A 14,259-nucleotide genomic window follows, 5' to 3' on the forward strand; every position below is an offset into this window, starting at 1 on the left:
TACAGATGAGCGGGACCATTTATCCACGGGGACTCTCTTATGTGTGATGGAACACGGACAAGTCCAGCAGCCACACCTGAACAGTGCATTGTGAGCAGAGACTGCAGCCCTGTGAGGACTTGGGTCAGCATTGCCCTGCCCCAGCAGCCACCTAGCCTAGATGAGAGGCCAGCTAAGGAGGCAGACCCTCAAATGGGCCGGACAGGAGGGCGGCAGTGAGTGTGTACTGCACGTGTTCCTAGGAAATGAGGCCAGCCAGAATCCTGGAGAAGCTGTTTGCAGATGGAGAGGACTGAATAGTGAAAGTGCTGGGCTGTATCTGATCCCAAGGGTACCACTTCGGTGCTCTTTTCAGAACCCAGGCTTCACCCCCAGCTGCTGGGAGCCCACACTGCATTTCTCTTCAAGAATCGCCCCAAGCAGAGTTCTGGTCCCTCCCTGGGGGCCACCCATGTCAATGGTCAATGGCACCGAGCCTGGCCCAATTGCTTCCATTTGGAAGACTACACAGGGCCATCCCAGCTCCAGACCTCCCTGTAGTATCATTTAAGGCAAGGGTTCCCAATCCCCAGGCCAGGGACCAGTACTAGTCCATGGCCTGTCAGGAACTGGGCCACACAGCAGGTGAGCAGCAGGCAAGGAGGCACTACTGCCTGAGCTCTGCCTCCCATCAGGTCAGCAGCAACATTAGCTTCTCCCAGGAGCGTGAACCCTATTGTGAACTGCACAAGCAAGGGATCTAGGCTGCACGCTCTTTATGAGAATCTAATGCCTGATGATCTGTCACTGTCTCCCATTGCCCCCAAATGGGACTGTCTAGTTGCAGGTAAACAAGCTCAGGACTCCCATTGATTCTACATTATGGAGAGTTGTGTAATTATTTAATTACACATTACAATGTGATAATAGAAATAAAGTGCACAGTAAATGTAACGCACTTCAGTCACCCTGAAACGATCACCTCTCCCAGTCCGGGGAAAAACTGTCTTCCTTAAAACTGGTCCCTGGTGCCAAAAAGGCTGGGGGCCTCTGATCTAAGGCACCTGCTGTGGTCTGATCATTTGTATTCCCTCTAATTCCTAAGTTGAAACCTAACCCCAAATTTGATGGTTTTCAGAGATAGGCCAGCCTTTAGAGAGTGATGACATGATGAGGGTGGAACCCCTGTGAACAGGATTAGTGCCCTTGTGAAGGACACCCAGGCTTGTGGCCTTGCCCTGTCCACCACATGAGGACACAGTGAGAAGGTGCCATCTATGAACCAGGAAACAGCCCTCGCCAGACACCAAATCTGCCACTGCCTTGATCATGGACTTCCCAGAACTGTGAGAGATACAATTCCAGTGTCCTTAAGCCAACTCTATCAGCATATTCTGTTACGGCAACCTGAACGAACTAACTGTGCACCTGTCGTGACTGGGCACCGTTCAACTCCTCCCTCCACCCAACCACACTGCTTTCTATGCCTTAGAGATGATTCCAAGCACACTCCTGATACCTCCGCCTACACAAGTCGCCAACTCAAAGACTCTACTTCCAAGAAAAAAGGTAATTTGTCATAGATTTAAGTCAAGCCCTTGGGGAAAAAAAAAAAAGTTACATCCACCTTAGAGATAAGGCTGTACCTGTTGTGAAAAAGGAGGTACACATTATAAATGCTTTGTGATGGTCAACTGGGCATTCCCACATGACAACAAAAGGTTATTGGAAGCCACTTCCTGCAGCTTCACCTTCTCTTTAGGGTTTTAGAAGTCACTCTACTATTCTGGCAGGCACTGTATCGCCTGACTTTGAGTAGCGTATTGGCTTCCTGTTCACAAGGACAGGGGCATGAGCTCACTTTCTACATGGACCAGAGAGCTGTCCTCGGTTCAGCACACAGACCATGCTGTGTGCTGTCATTGCACTTGGATGCTTTTCAATGTGCATAATTTCTCACCTAGAGAAGACGGGCGAGACTGGGCTGGGTCATCGTGCCAGTCCAACCACGCAAGATGAGAAGCACCTTCAAGATTGCATAACATCAATGCTTCCTCAGAAGTTCCGTCTGCCAAGAATGGTAAAGATGCTGCTTTTTGAACCATCTCCTACATTCCTGTATTCAGTACAACACACGGCCTCATTTCCTCATTCATCCTAGGAGTACAGACCCTTGGCTACAGACTGAGATGCCTGCACTAACTTCCACTCTCTTATTATCAATTTAGTCATCGGACATAGGAGACAATTCTCTTTCTTGTATGAAACGGTGATGCTGAACTCAAATAATTTGACTGGAATAACTCTTAGTATTAACCCGAAATAGGTCTTGTTTTGACTACACAGCAGCACATCACAGGGAAGAGTTCCTTTAATTTACCCCCTGCTAGAATGTAAACAGCTATGGCAAATTACATGAAACATGATTTGTGGAGATGCAGTTCATCAACTTGTGTGATCAACTTGAACTGAATATTCTTTTCGTAACAAAAAAACGCTTCAGAGTCAACTCACTTTCCTATAGACAGAGAAGCCATAAAAACGTGGGACCACTACAATAGCAAACATGTAATTGCTTGTAAAAATATCCAGGGATCGAGTTTGCTTCTTGTTAACTTTCATCATGAATAGAAACCACAGCAGTTATGAGGAACCCAACTGTGAGTTGAGAATAGGGATTTTTCTTTTTTTCTGTTGACTAATAATCAGCTGCTATGATATATAATACAGATTTTATTTTCAAATATAAAATGAAGAAACTATGCCCTGGGCTTACATTATCTTTTCTTATATAGTATTCTGAGACTTACTCTTTATATGGATTCTACCTATTATAAATATGATTTATAAATATATAAATAAATGATTTATAAGTATATAAACTATACATAGGTAGAATCCATATATATATAGCAAATTTATATATAAATTGTATATGTAAAATTTGTTTTAAAAATATATATTAGCCACATAGAGTTTGTTTATGAATGGTCAGTGCTGCCTTACACGGCTCTACCGTAATTTATTTACATCCTGCTTCTTAGCATTTGGGCTTTTGAACAGATTATTTTTAATTCAGTATTTTCATCTGTAAAATGGTTTTAAATAAAGCTCACCTCTCTCCTGTCACTTTCTGACACCTGATATGATCTCCTTCAATAGCTCTCTTTGTTTTTTAAACTTTCCATTTTTTCCCCATAATTTGCTTAGGGCACATTACAATTCACACTCCTCTCGCTGTGTGTGTGTATACTTGCTGTAGATACATGCACATGCTCATATGTATGCATGGGCTTTTATATTAGGGAATATGTATAAGACTTTCTGTATAACATACACATGCCAACTGAAGTCTAGCAAGAGTGTTTGTTTCTGCGAATTGTTCTTTTGTGTTTGCTGCTGGGGCCTTGCCAGCAGGGCCCCCTGTTGTTTTTCAGTCTCTGAGCTCCTCCCTGCCTGTCCTCCACTCACTGTGATTTTCAGGGGATGCACAGGACCTGGTTTTCATTTCTCCACCCTACTTGTTTTCTGACAAATGCCTCTAAAAGGATCCATTAATTGAGTAGACCCTCCAGCCATGTTGAGGGGATGGAGGAGAAAGGATTGTCTTTGCAGAGTTAGAGACAGCACAAACGGAGAAATCTCAGACATGCCCAAGCCTAGGAGTCCGAGATGATGGAGGCCACAGGTAGGTAGAGTGGACCCAAGGTCCTCCTGGTCCTCGTGTCCTGAGGCAGCCCCCTCGCCATTACCGTGTGTGCTTGCGGGGGTTAGTTGGGGTGCCAGGATAGCATCCTCCAGGGAGCTTTTCACAGAGATGACAGTGCCCAGGGTAGCAGAGACCATGAACATTTTAGGGTAAGAAGTATGATCCAAAGATTTGAGGACCCCCAAAATATTTTACACTACTCAAGCTATTCTTGATATCTTGTCAATGTTGGAGTAGGTAGGTCAGTAAGGGTTGACATGGGTGGCCGTCAACAATGAGTGAGGTTAAATTGATAGCTACTTTGTTTGGATGGAGTCTCAGAAATTCAAGTTGATGTTAAAATAAGATGATGTGGCATTTCTTGCATAGCAGTTTGTCTAGGGTTTGTGGTCTGAGGGACTGACTGTGACTCCAGGTATGAGAGTTCACACATTCAACATGTCTGGGGAGACTATGAGAAAGTGTGGAGAGCTGTCGCCTCTGAGGAAGTTAACTGGCTCAGCTAGAAGCTGGAGAGAAGGGGTCCTTACAATCCATCTAAACACCCCTCAGTTGGATTTACATGTCTTATTGTGCACACTATTATTTATACAATGAATACATCATGTTTGTAGAAAAATCTCAAAATTAAAATGAAAATGCATAAAGAAATAAGAGCAAGCATTTTTTAAGTTCTTACTGTATGTGTTATGAGCCTTCCATGTTTCACTCAGTTGATTTTTCAATAAAATTATGAAGCAGTTGTGATTGCTATGACTTTTATTCTAATGATGAGTCTGATACACAAAGGGTTTAAACAACTTACACTAAGGTTCAGTTACTGAGCAGCAGAACCAGTATTTAGGGGAGTCCAGCTCCAGAGCCTGTGTTCCTAACTCTAGATGCTAGTGAAAATCAGGCAACATCAAAACACAGAACATTAACTCTATGTAAATATACGCTGTATATGTTTTCTGAAAATATATTTTTTTCTTTTTTTGAGATGGAGTCTCACTCTGTCACCTAGGCTGGAGTACAGTGGCACGATCTTGGCTCACTGCAAGCTCCACCACCTGGGTTCAAGCGATTCTTCTACCTCAGCCTCCTGTGTATCTGAGATTACAGATGCCCACCCACCACAAACAGCTAATTTTTTGTATTTTGAGGAGAGATGGGGTCTCACCATCTTGGCCAGGCTGGTCTGGAACTCCTGACCTTAAGTGATCCACCTGCCTTGGTCTCCCAAAGTGCTATGATTATAGGTGTCAGCCCCCCTGCCTGGCCTGTTTTCTGATAATATAATTTATGAACAACTATGCTTTGAGTCAAATAATATAAAATTATGTATATGCATAAAGGTCACTTTTATAAGTGATGTGCACTTTGTCTTCAACAGTTAGCTTAATATAGTACTCTGCAAATACACATTTTTAGAATGTCTTCTACTATTATAATCTCTTACTTTGTTTAAATCCTCAAATGTTATATTAGTTACCTGGTTTGAATGACCTTTTTACCTTTGGATTATTCTTTTGTCAAAGATAATACATGGCACTGAATTGGTCGTCTCTCAAGGACTGATGGTCATTCACACATTTATGACATCTCATGGGTGGCTATTGAGACTGTTACAAGAGCACTAATTAGGGCGAAATGCAATTATAATTAACGCGGTGTGGTCATTCACTGTGAAATATGACACATGGAAGAATGTTTCCCTTTTAATGAGACTACTTATGTCTCTTCGTAGTCAAGGATGCACAGTTTGGGCATGAGGCTCCTCTCTTATTCCTGGTACCATAAACCTGATGATGTGTATCTCAATGCTGCTGAAATGTATTTACTGCAATTTGCCCTGTTGGGATGTGTTTGGTATTTCACTGATGATTTTAGATTCCACCAAAGGCAGCAGCAAATGTAGGTCATGTGGAAAATATTATAACTCCACCATACTTCCTTGAATAACTGCACAGTCACATGAAAGTTCAACTGAAGGTCAGGTCTAAAAATCCAAATGTCAGGAGGTATTTAGCAGCTGCCTCTGCATTCTAGCTTTAATCTTTGAATGGGATGTAAATATTCATTTTTTGTTGTAGTATTTCTTATTAAAAAGGGTCATGAAGTCCCCACCACACCCGTGTATCAGCAAGGAGGGATCTATTTTATGCTCTGTAGCTGAGGACACTCCTGGGTGAGTCCACTCACCACAGGACCCTTGAACATTGTGACCCTTTATCCCATACATTGAAAATGTCTGGGGAGACTATGAGAAAATGTGGAGAGCTGTTGTCTCCGAGGAAGTTAACTGACTCAGCTAGAAGGTGGAGAGAAGGGGTCCTTACAATCCATCTAAACACCCCTCAGTTGGGTTTTCAGCAGCCTCTCAGTTGAGAGAGAGAGAGAAGCCGTGTTGTGGCGTGTTCACTCACATGGACTCATGACAATATCCCCTACCATGCTTGTTGTTTTAGGATTGGTGGATGCTTTTTCATTATCTCCTTCATTGATTTCATGGGTAATAACTTCTTGTTACATTTTTCAGCTCCTAAAACTATCCTATGATACACCCTTGGAAAATAAGAACATACTGCCTGTTTACTCAAATTCAAAGAGTAGAACACAGAATTCCAGGAGCTCCAGATAAATATTCTCATTTTTACCTATACACATACACATCCATCAGTTCAAATATTTTAAGGAACTCAGTTACTAAGGAAGAAACCAATAGGATATTTTAAAAACTATTTCAAAGGAGAATCCAAAGATCACAAATATATGGACAATCAGAAATACTGAAATAAATTTGCTAATAGATTCAAAAGTAATCAATATCCACAGAACAATAATTAACTGCATCTCTTTCACAGGAAATTCATTTGCATTTCAATGCTTCAGAAATTGTTTGCATTGCTATCAGTTTTCCATAACTTGTAAAGTTGTAAACTGCTCAAAAACAATGACAGGCACAGAGTTTTCATTTCAAATATTTGAATTTAGCTCATAAAATGTATAACTGTAAGTCTTTTCAGATTCATTATATTGTCTTTTCTATGTTTGCTCACACAAAAAAAGGTTTTGAGAAATACCAGACAATATGATATGGTCAAAAGATCCACACATATGCCCACGTTTCCTAGCTTACACCTAATACTTCACCTCACTCTTTCTTTTGGGATAATCAGAGTACATATCATGGCAAGCCAAGTTTTCAGAAATTAAACATTCTCATTTACAAAAGCGAGCGTTAGCAGACTTTAAGGAAGTTCCCATCATGATTCCTATTGATCAGCATTGTTTGACTTGTTGATTTTACTTATACCTAACCAATACAGAATGGTCTCTGCTCTCTGTTGAGAATGCTAGCTTTAAACTCTGTTAAGAGTGTTCTCGTCCTACCTTGGTAAACAGCTTTAAACCCAGGTGAGCCAATGCTATCATCCGACTGCAGATGTAGCCACATCTGGTTGCTCATGCTCACGATGAGGTCAGGAACACTGGATCCCGTAAGCCTGGATGAAAGAGAAATGTCAAAGCCTTTATGTAAGGCAACAAGTACATCGACTTCCACCTCAAAGGAGGGTCTTGCTGCTTTAAATAGCCAAACTCTAGAAATATAGATAGCAAGACCCTCTTTCAAAGACTGTACAGCCTCTTGTCCATGGTATTAATATTCAAACATCACTATCACTGGTGCTTTCCAGAAATTACTCTATTCTAAGACTGCCAATGTGTATGTTTTCTTTTAAAAAATCAACTTAGGGCAACCAACCATCCCATTTTCCTGGAACTGAGGGGCTTCCCCAGGTGCAGGAGTTACAGTGTTAAAACTGGGACAGTCCTGGAAAAAATCAGGACAGTTGTTCATCTGAGGTGACTAGAGATGTGCACGATTGCTGCAGGATTGCACAACACCAGCCATGAAAGAGAAAGCATCTCTATCACAAGAAATTGTACGGGATCATTCACAAAAGGTTTTCATTGTCTAGTCTAGAACTAGTATGTAACTTTATCACAAACTCTCCTTTTAAAATATATTATAGGTAATTACACATTAAAAGAATTTTGAAAAGAACAGCATGCATAGCTGAAATAGATTTGGCAGCATTTATTGAACACTCCCTCTGCATATTAATGTCTGGGTCACACCAAACGTGTTTCAATGAAGCATTCATTGTGTATTAACAAAACAGTCACATAGGGGCTGTTGTCAGCCAGTGAAAAGAAACACTGAATCCATTGACTGAACTCAACGTGCTGGCAGAAAAGCATGTTGAAACAGAAAAAGTGTAAGAAAAAAATCAATTCAACTAAAACAAATGTCCCTAATCAAATAGGAAGCTTGACTTCCAGCAAAGTAGTTTTAGGAATGTGAGCATATGATTTGCCCCATTAATCATATCATCTGTCTATCAATCCAACATCCTCACCTTAGGCAGCACAGAGCATTGGATTCTTCAAGGGAAGATGAACAACGGTCATTATTTGTGAAGTAACTCATGCAATGTTACACACAAAGTGTAAAGAGGAAAATATTTTTGTGAATGATGTGCAGTAACTAAATATGTATTTCTTTCTGAAGATTTGTCTTTGTTGGCAAGATTGTTCTTTTCGGTTTGCTTGTTTTGTTGGCTCATTTGTTTGAAGAGATATTTTTTCTTTCTTTCTTATTCATACATTTATTGAAGTGTAACAAGCCAAAAAGCGCACAGATCATGAATGTCTAGCTCTATGAATTTTTACACAGTGAACCACCACACAGATCAACTCTTAGAGAATTACCAATACCCCAAAACCTTCTTGTACCTTCTCGCAGTCACCATCCTCTCCTCCCATCTTGCCAAACTATCAGTTTTATATCTTCTTGAAAGTTTTTTTATAAATGAAATCATACTATATATAACATTTTGTTCAACCTCATGTTGGTGAAAGGTATTCATGTTATTTTTTGTAGTAGTGTTTCATTTACTTCAATTTCTACATAGAATTTACATTGTGTATAAACACAAGTAGGGGATGATTACTATTTTTAAATTCTTGAAATTTTATTAAGATAATTGTAGACACACATGCGGTAGGTAGCACAAAATAATATAAAGAGATCATGTGTATTATTTACCTAGTTTCCCCCAATGGTAACATCTTGCAAAACTATAACAACTAGGACATTGACATTGATACAATCTGCCAGCCTCCTTAAAACTTTCCCTGTTTTATTCCTATTTTGTGTGTACATTTGTGTATGTAGCTCTGCACAAACACGTCACATGTCTTGGTTCCTGAATCCACAACCATAGTCAATGCAGGGCAGCCCTATTCCCTCCAAATTCTCTGGTGCTGTGCCCTTAAAACCACACTGATGCCCCTCTTGCTACACCCCCTTCACTGCCCCTAACCCCTGGCAACCACTAATCTGTCTCCCTCTCTAAATTACTCATTAAAAAAAAATCATACAAATGAAATCAGAGTGTTTAACAACTTGGGATTTGATTTTATTCACTTAGCTTCATTCCCAGAAGATTTATCTCAGTTTTTGTTTATACCAATAGTTTGTTCCCTTTTATTGCTGGATCATATGTCATGTTGTGGATATACCACAGTTCGCTTAACCATCCACCTGGTTAAGGGTATTTGGGCTGATAGTAGTTTTGGCAGATGACAGTTAGAGCTGCTATGAACATGTCTGTGCAGGTTTTTGTGTGAGCATAAATCTTCATTTACCTGAGATAAAAGCCCAAGAGTGCAACAGCTGCATTGTATACTCACCTTTAGTGTTTAAAGAAACTACCAAATTTTTCCCCAGACTGGTTATACATTCCCACCAGCAATGTGTGAGCACTCCAGATTCTCTGTATTCTCAATAGGCATTTGCTGTTGTCAGCATTTTTTTATGCTTCTCTAATAGCTACGTGCATTTAACTAATCGGTAATGATGTGAAACATTGTCTCATGTGTTTATTTGCCATTAATACATCTTCTTTAATGAGAGGTCTCTCTTTTCTTCCTTTTAAATATTGAAAACTCTCTTGATATATTGTAGTGTAGATACCAGTCCTTGTCAGAAATTAGCAGTTTTGATTTAAATATAGTCAATTTTGGTAAGGGTTCCTCATGCAATTACAACAAATTATATTCTGTAAGTATTGGTTGCTGCTCCCTGTGGGCAGTCTGATAGTTCCAGTAAAGTGACTCATGGGTCCTTGGCTCTTTTAACCCAATAACTTTTCTCTCCACTCCACTGCAAGGTATGACAGCAAGGTGCAAGGTATGAAATCACTGGTCATACCTTGTACCTTGCTACTCTTTATCGTAACAAACTTAGGCACCTAACCCCTCTTTCTGACCACACTGCAGTATCTTTTAACTATCATAAGTGTGTACTTTCTGAAATACACTTCCCAATTCTTGGGGACCTCTACTAATGATTTTGTCACTTTTTTACCCAGCCTGGACAACATGATTGTTACTCTGCTCTTCTGTCTTTCCAGCCCCTTAACTGTGTTAAAATCTACTACCAATCCGTCCCATCTCTGACAAAACCCAAACTCGAGATGGATCCAACCATCCATTCTATATCTTCCCGTATGTGTGCACAAGAAAGATGATGAAGAACTTACTGATTTATACTGATACATATGTATGATTTCCATACTCAAACTAGTCACATGGTGCCACATTTTTTTTCCTGAATTATAGTCAGTGTATTTTTCCTATTGCCATTGTTATTGTCCTAAGTCATTACCATTTTTCTCAAGCCCATTCCCAGCGCTTATTTCTTCTGTTCTCAGTGGATAACTTTATTCACAAGTATAAGGGGAAAAACATGGAAGGCAGTCAAAACACGAAATACCTGCCTCTCAAAATCTCCTAAGTTTTTTTTATTCTTTTCATGTCACCAGTCATCAGCCACTAGAAATAACTGTTGGGGGAGTTTATTTGCCTCATATTTCTTTGATGTTTTTTGCACCATTGTTTTCTTCCATTTCCAGCCTCTCGGTTGAACATTGACTATCTCACACCCACCCCACTGAAGTAGGCTCCTAACTCTGTCTCCTGTTTCTGGCATTTCATCTCCCCTAGACATTCGACTTGATTTTAACTTATTAAAAACTTATTTGTCATGTAGAAAATTATTACACATTGAAAAGACTCATACTGTCTATTCAACTACTTTAGACATGCCTCTAAGTCGATATATTTAATTTCCTAAGTTCTGTACTGAACTTTGCTTTAATTTAATCTTATGTTACTTTCTTCATTTGCATGAAACAGTCAGCAAGCACACTGCCATATTCCGCACAAAGTTCATTCAATCAAATGTCAAATCAGGCTTATGTTTATTACTCATTTTGGAATTTATTTTAAGCCTGCTATGTGACAGTTATATTTATGAGAAGAACTGTAATTACAGCTTATTATAGTTATTTTAAAGCTGATTAACTTACAAAAATTACACACAGTAAAAAACACTTTTTTATTTTTAAATTTTTATAAGTTATTTTATAATTATTTAAAACAAAAGAACTTTTGTTCCTCTTTCAGGTTTCCAGAACTATTTTGCCTTGCTAGCACTGAGAAATGATTTCTTTAAAAGAAAGCAGCAAGCAATATTGTTGCCCTTTGCAACTGCTTATCTGTTTGAAACAGGATTTTCAAAATAATAATTTCTAACTGAAAAATAAAATAGATGCTGGCTTTGATTAAATACAGTAGGTGCTCAAATCAAGTCATTTTGTTCAATGTCATTTCATTATAATATTGATGAAGGAAATAGATTCCTAGCTGGGGTGCTGTCTGTATGGGTGTATCTGTCTACTCTCACACTGCTGTAAATATATTATCCAGGACCGAGAGACAGGGTAATTTATAAAGAAAGGAGGTTTAACTGACTCATAGTTCCACATGGCTGGGGAGGCCTCAGGAAACTTACGATCATGGTAGAGGGCGAAAGGGAAGCAAGGCACGTCTTACATGGCAGCAGGAGAGAGCATGTGAAGGAGGAATTGTCAAACACATACAAAACCATCAGATCTGGTGAAAACTCCTTCACCATCATGAGAACAGCTTGGGGGAAATGGCCCCCATGATCCAATCACCTCCCACCAGGTCCCTCCCTCATACATGGGGATTATGGGGATTACAATTTGAGATGAGATTTGGGTGGGGACACAGAGCCAAACCATATCAATGGGGTTGGCATGTTCCCCATGTCTGCCTGGATTTGCTCCCAGGTTATCTCCCACATCCCAAAGCTGTGCATGTGAGGTTTATTGGCATTAGCTAATGAGCTGGTTGGAAAACGAATGAATGAATGAATATAAATTGTTGTCAAATAAAAATGTGTCAAGTATACGATAATCATACAAATGCAGGACAATAAACAATGCAATAGGAAAGTGTTCAGGGAGCTGTCACATGTGTAAATGTTTTTGACCTCTGCTGGGGGAGGAGGTTTTCCTGACAATGTTCTCTTGGCAAACAAACATTTATGTATCCTTTGATGTAACCAACTTCCACACCTACGACCATCACTCATCCATTCACCAAAAACTGGGTAAACAGTAATCTTACTTGTGTTCATTAATCTTTCTTAAAAGTGTGTATAGCTCACATTTATTTAAATGTTTAATATTAGGAGTGTTTTGGTCTTTATGCAGAAGTTTGGTGATGCTTTTTGTGAGCAGAAATATGCTGTAGGAACTTAACTCTTGTTTATAGCAATTAGCCTAAGGGGAAATTGGTTTTGTTATACAGAGTTTTACTTGAAGTCATAGTTTCCAAAGACCTATTAATGATGTTAAGTGGGAACTTACTATACTTTAACATTCATCATAACATATAGTTACATAATTACTCTTGTTTCCTTTAACACAGCTAAATTTTTCCCCAAGTTGACTCTATAGTACATATTGTTCTGATTTAAACTTAAAAATAAAGTTATCCTAATGAAACACTAAATAATCGATCTATTTTTGATAGAAGAAAATATAATTTTATTTTGGAGAAATAAGCCATCATATTGTAGTAGCCTGCCTTTTCGCCCCCAAGGCCCTGCAGTCTAAAACTCTGTCATTTCCCAGGTGTGTTCAGCTCCAGCCATATTTATTTTTCCCCATTCTCCAAAACGACGGCATTTCTCAGTTCCCAGGGCTTTGCAAACCCTGAAATCCCTGGATGGAGTCTCAATCTTCCTGCTAAGAGTCTTTAAAGACTCTGAGGATTCTCACTGGGCATTTCTTACCCTCTTGAGGCCAGATTAGGACTTTTTGCCTCTAGGTCATCGTAGAATCCTTCATGCAATTCAGTTTCATAGACATCTGCTTCAACCTCCACCTTCTTTCAAATTCTGAGCTCTCTGGGTACAATTTTACGTCTCTTGGCCACTTTATCCCTAGTCGCTAGTAAATAGCATACACATTTAAAAAATAAATCAATAAATAAAAATACAAATTAAATCTATATTGTATTCATTATACAATTACATGTTTAAATTCTGTAGGAATATTTCCAAATAATGATTTAAATCTTAGTGCTATTTTAGGTAGTACACCAAGGGCTTAACATTTGGAGTTCTGTTACGGTTCTGTCATTAATTCACCTGTGATTTTAGCTAAATCATTTTATCTCTATTCCAGGTTCCTCATCTACGAAACAAGAGAATTGTATTAATCTCCCTTGAAGGAATTCCTCAGATCTAAAATTCTATGATCTTTTGCATAGATTTCAGTGACGATACTGCTGTCTCACATTGATACGTCTGGGTGTAGTCAGTATCAATGTTGAACTGAAATCAGCAGTGATTATGACTCTAATTTCAACTATGTGAAGTGGTTAACCCGAAATGAAGGAAATGACATTTATGTATTTGTTCCTGTCTTACAATTAGGGCACTTTGTGAGTACATTTAACTCTTTGAGAGTATAACTAAACTCTTTCCAATGCAAATGTGTCAGTGTTCTTGAAAGTTTAATGACAACCACAAGATACAGTAACTTCATGATGTTTTGGTTACTTGCGATTTTACTGTGTAGACAAGAACCATCTCATCTCTGAACAAATCTTCCCTTTGGACCTTGCTAAATGGTTCAATAGTTCTATTCTAATCTACATGAAATACATGTGTTAAGGGCTGGGTGTGGTGACTCATGCCTGTAATCCCAGCACTTTGGGAGCCTGAGGTGGGGGACCACTTGAGTCCAGGAGTTCAACATAGCGAGGCCTTGGCTCAACCAAAAAACAAAAACAAAGAAACAGATGGATAAAACCTAACTCTGACTCTGAAATCTTTCATCAGCATAACCCAGTAAAATTCCCATGTTGTTGTGTGTATCAGTTGCTTGTTTTTGGGAGCACTGAGTATAATTCTTTTGTAAAAATAGACGTGTTTTTTCCAATTCTCTGTCAAAGAATATTTACAATGTTTCTATTTTGGCAATTACGAATAGAGTTACTATAAACATTCATGTGGTCTAAATTTTATTTTTCTAGGGTAAATACTTAGGAGTGGGATTTCTGGGTCATATGACTGACGTATATTTACCCTCATATGAAACTACTAACCTGTTTTTCAGAATGCTATACCACTTGGCTTTTCA

At 39.2% G+C, this 14,259-nt stretch overlaps 1 protein-coding gene across 1 annotated transcript in view; it reads right to left on the reverse strand.

Moving 5' to 3' along the window:
* CSMD1 (CUB and Sushi multiple domains 1) overlaps positions 1–14,259 on the reverse strand; it is a 2,044,058-nt gene that overhangs the window by 487,214 nt on the left and 1,542,585 nt on the right. Inside the window, exon 12 of the mRNA XM_030937494.1 lies at positions 7,064–7,176. Coding sequence (XP_030793354.1) covers positions 7,064–7,176 — 113 coding nt within the window. The remainder of the gene's footprint in view (positions 1–7,063; positions 7,177–14,259) is intronic.

The sequence above is a fragment of the Rhinopithecus roxellana genome, chromosome 9 (assembly GCF_007565055.1).
Source record: "Rhinopithecus roxellana isolate Shanxi Qingling chromosome 9, ASM756505v1, whole genome shotgun sequence".
Classification (NCBI taxonomy): Eukaryota; Metazoa; Chordata; class Mammalia; order Primates; family Cercopithecidae; genus Rhinopithecus; species Rhinopithecus roxellana.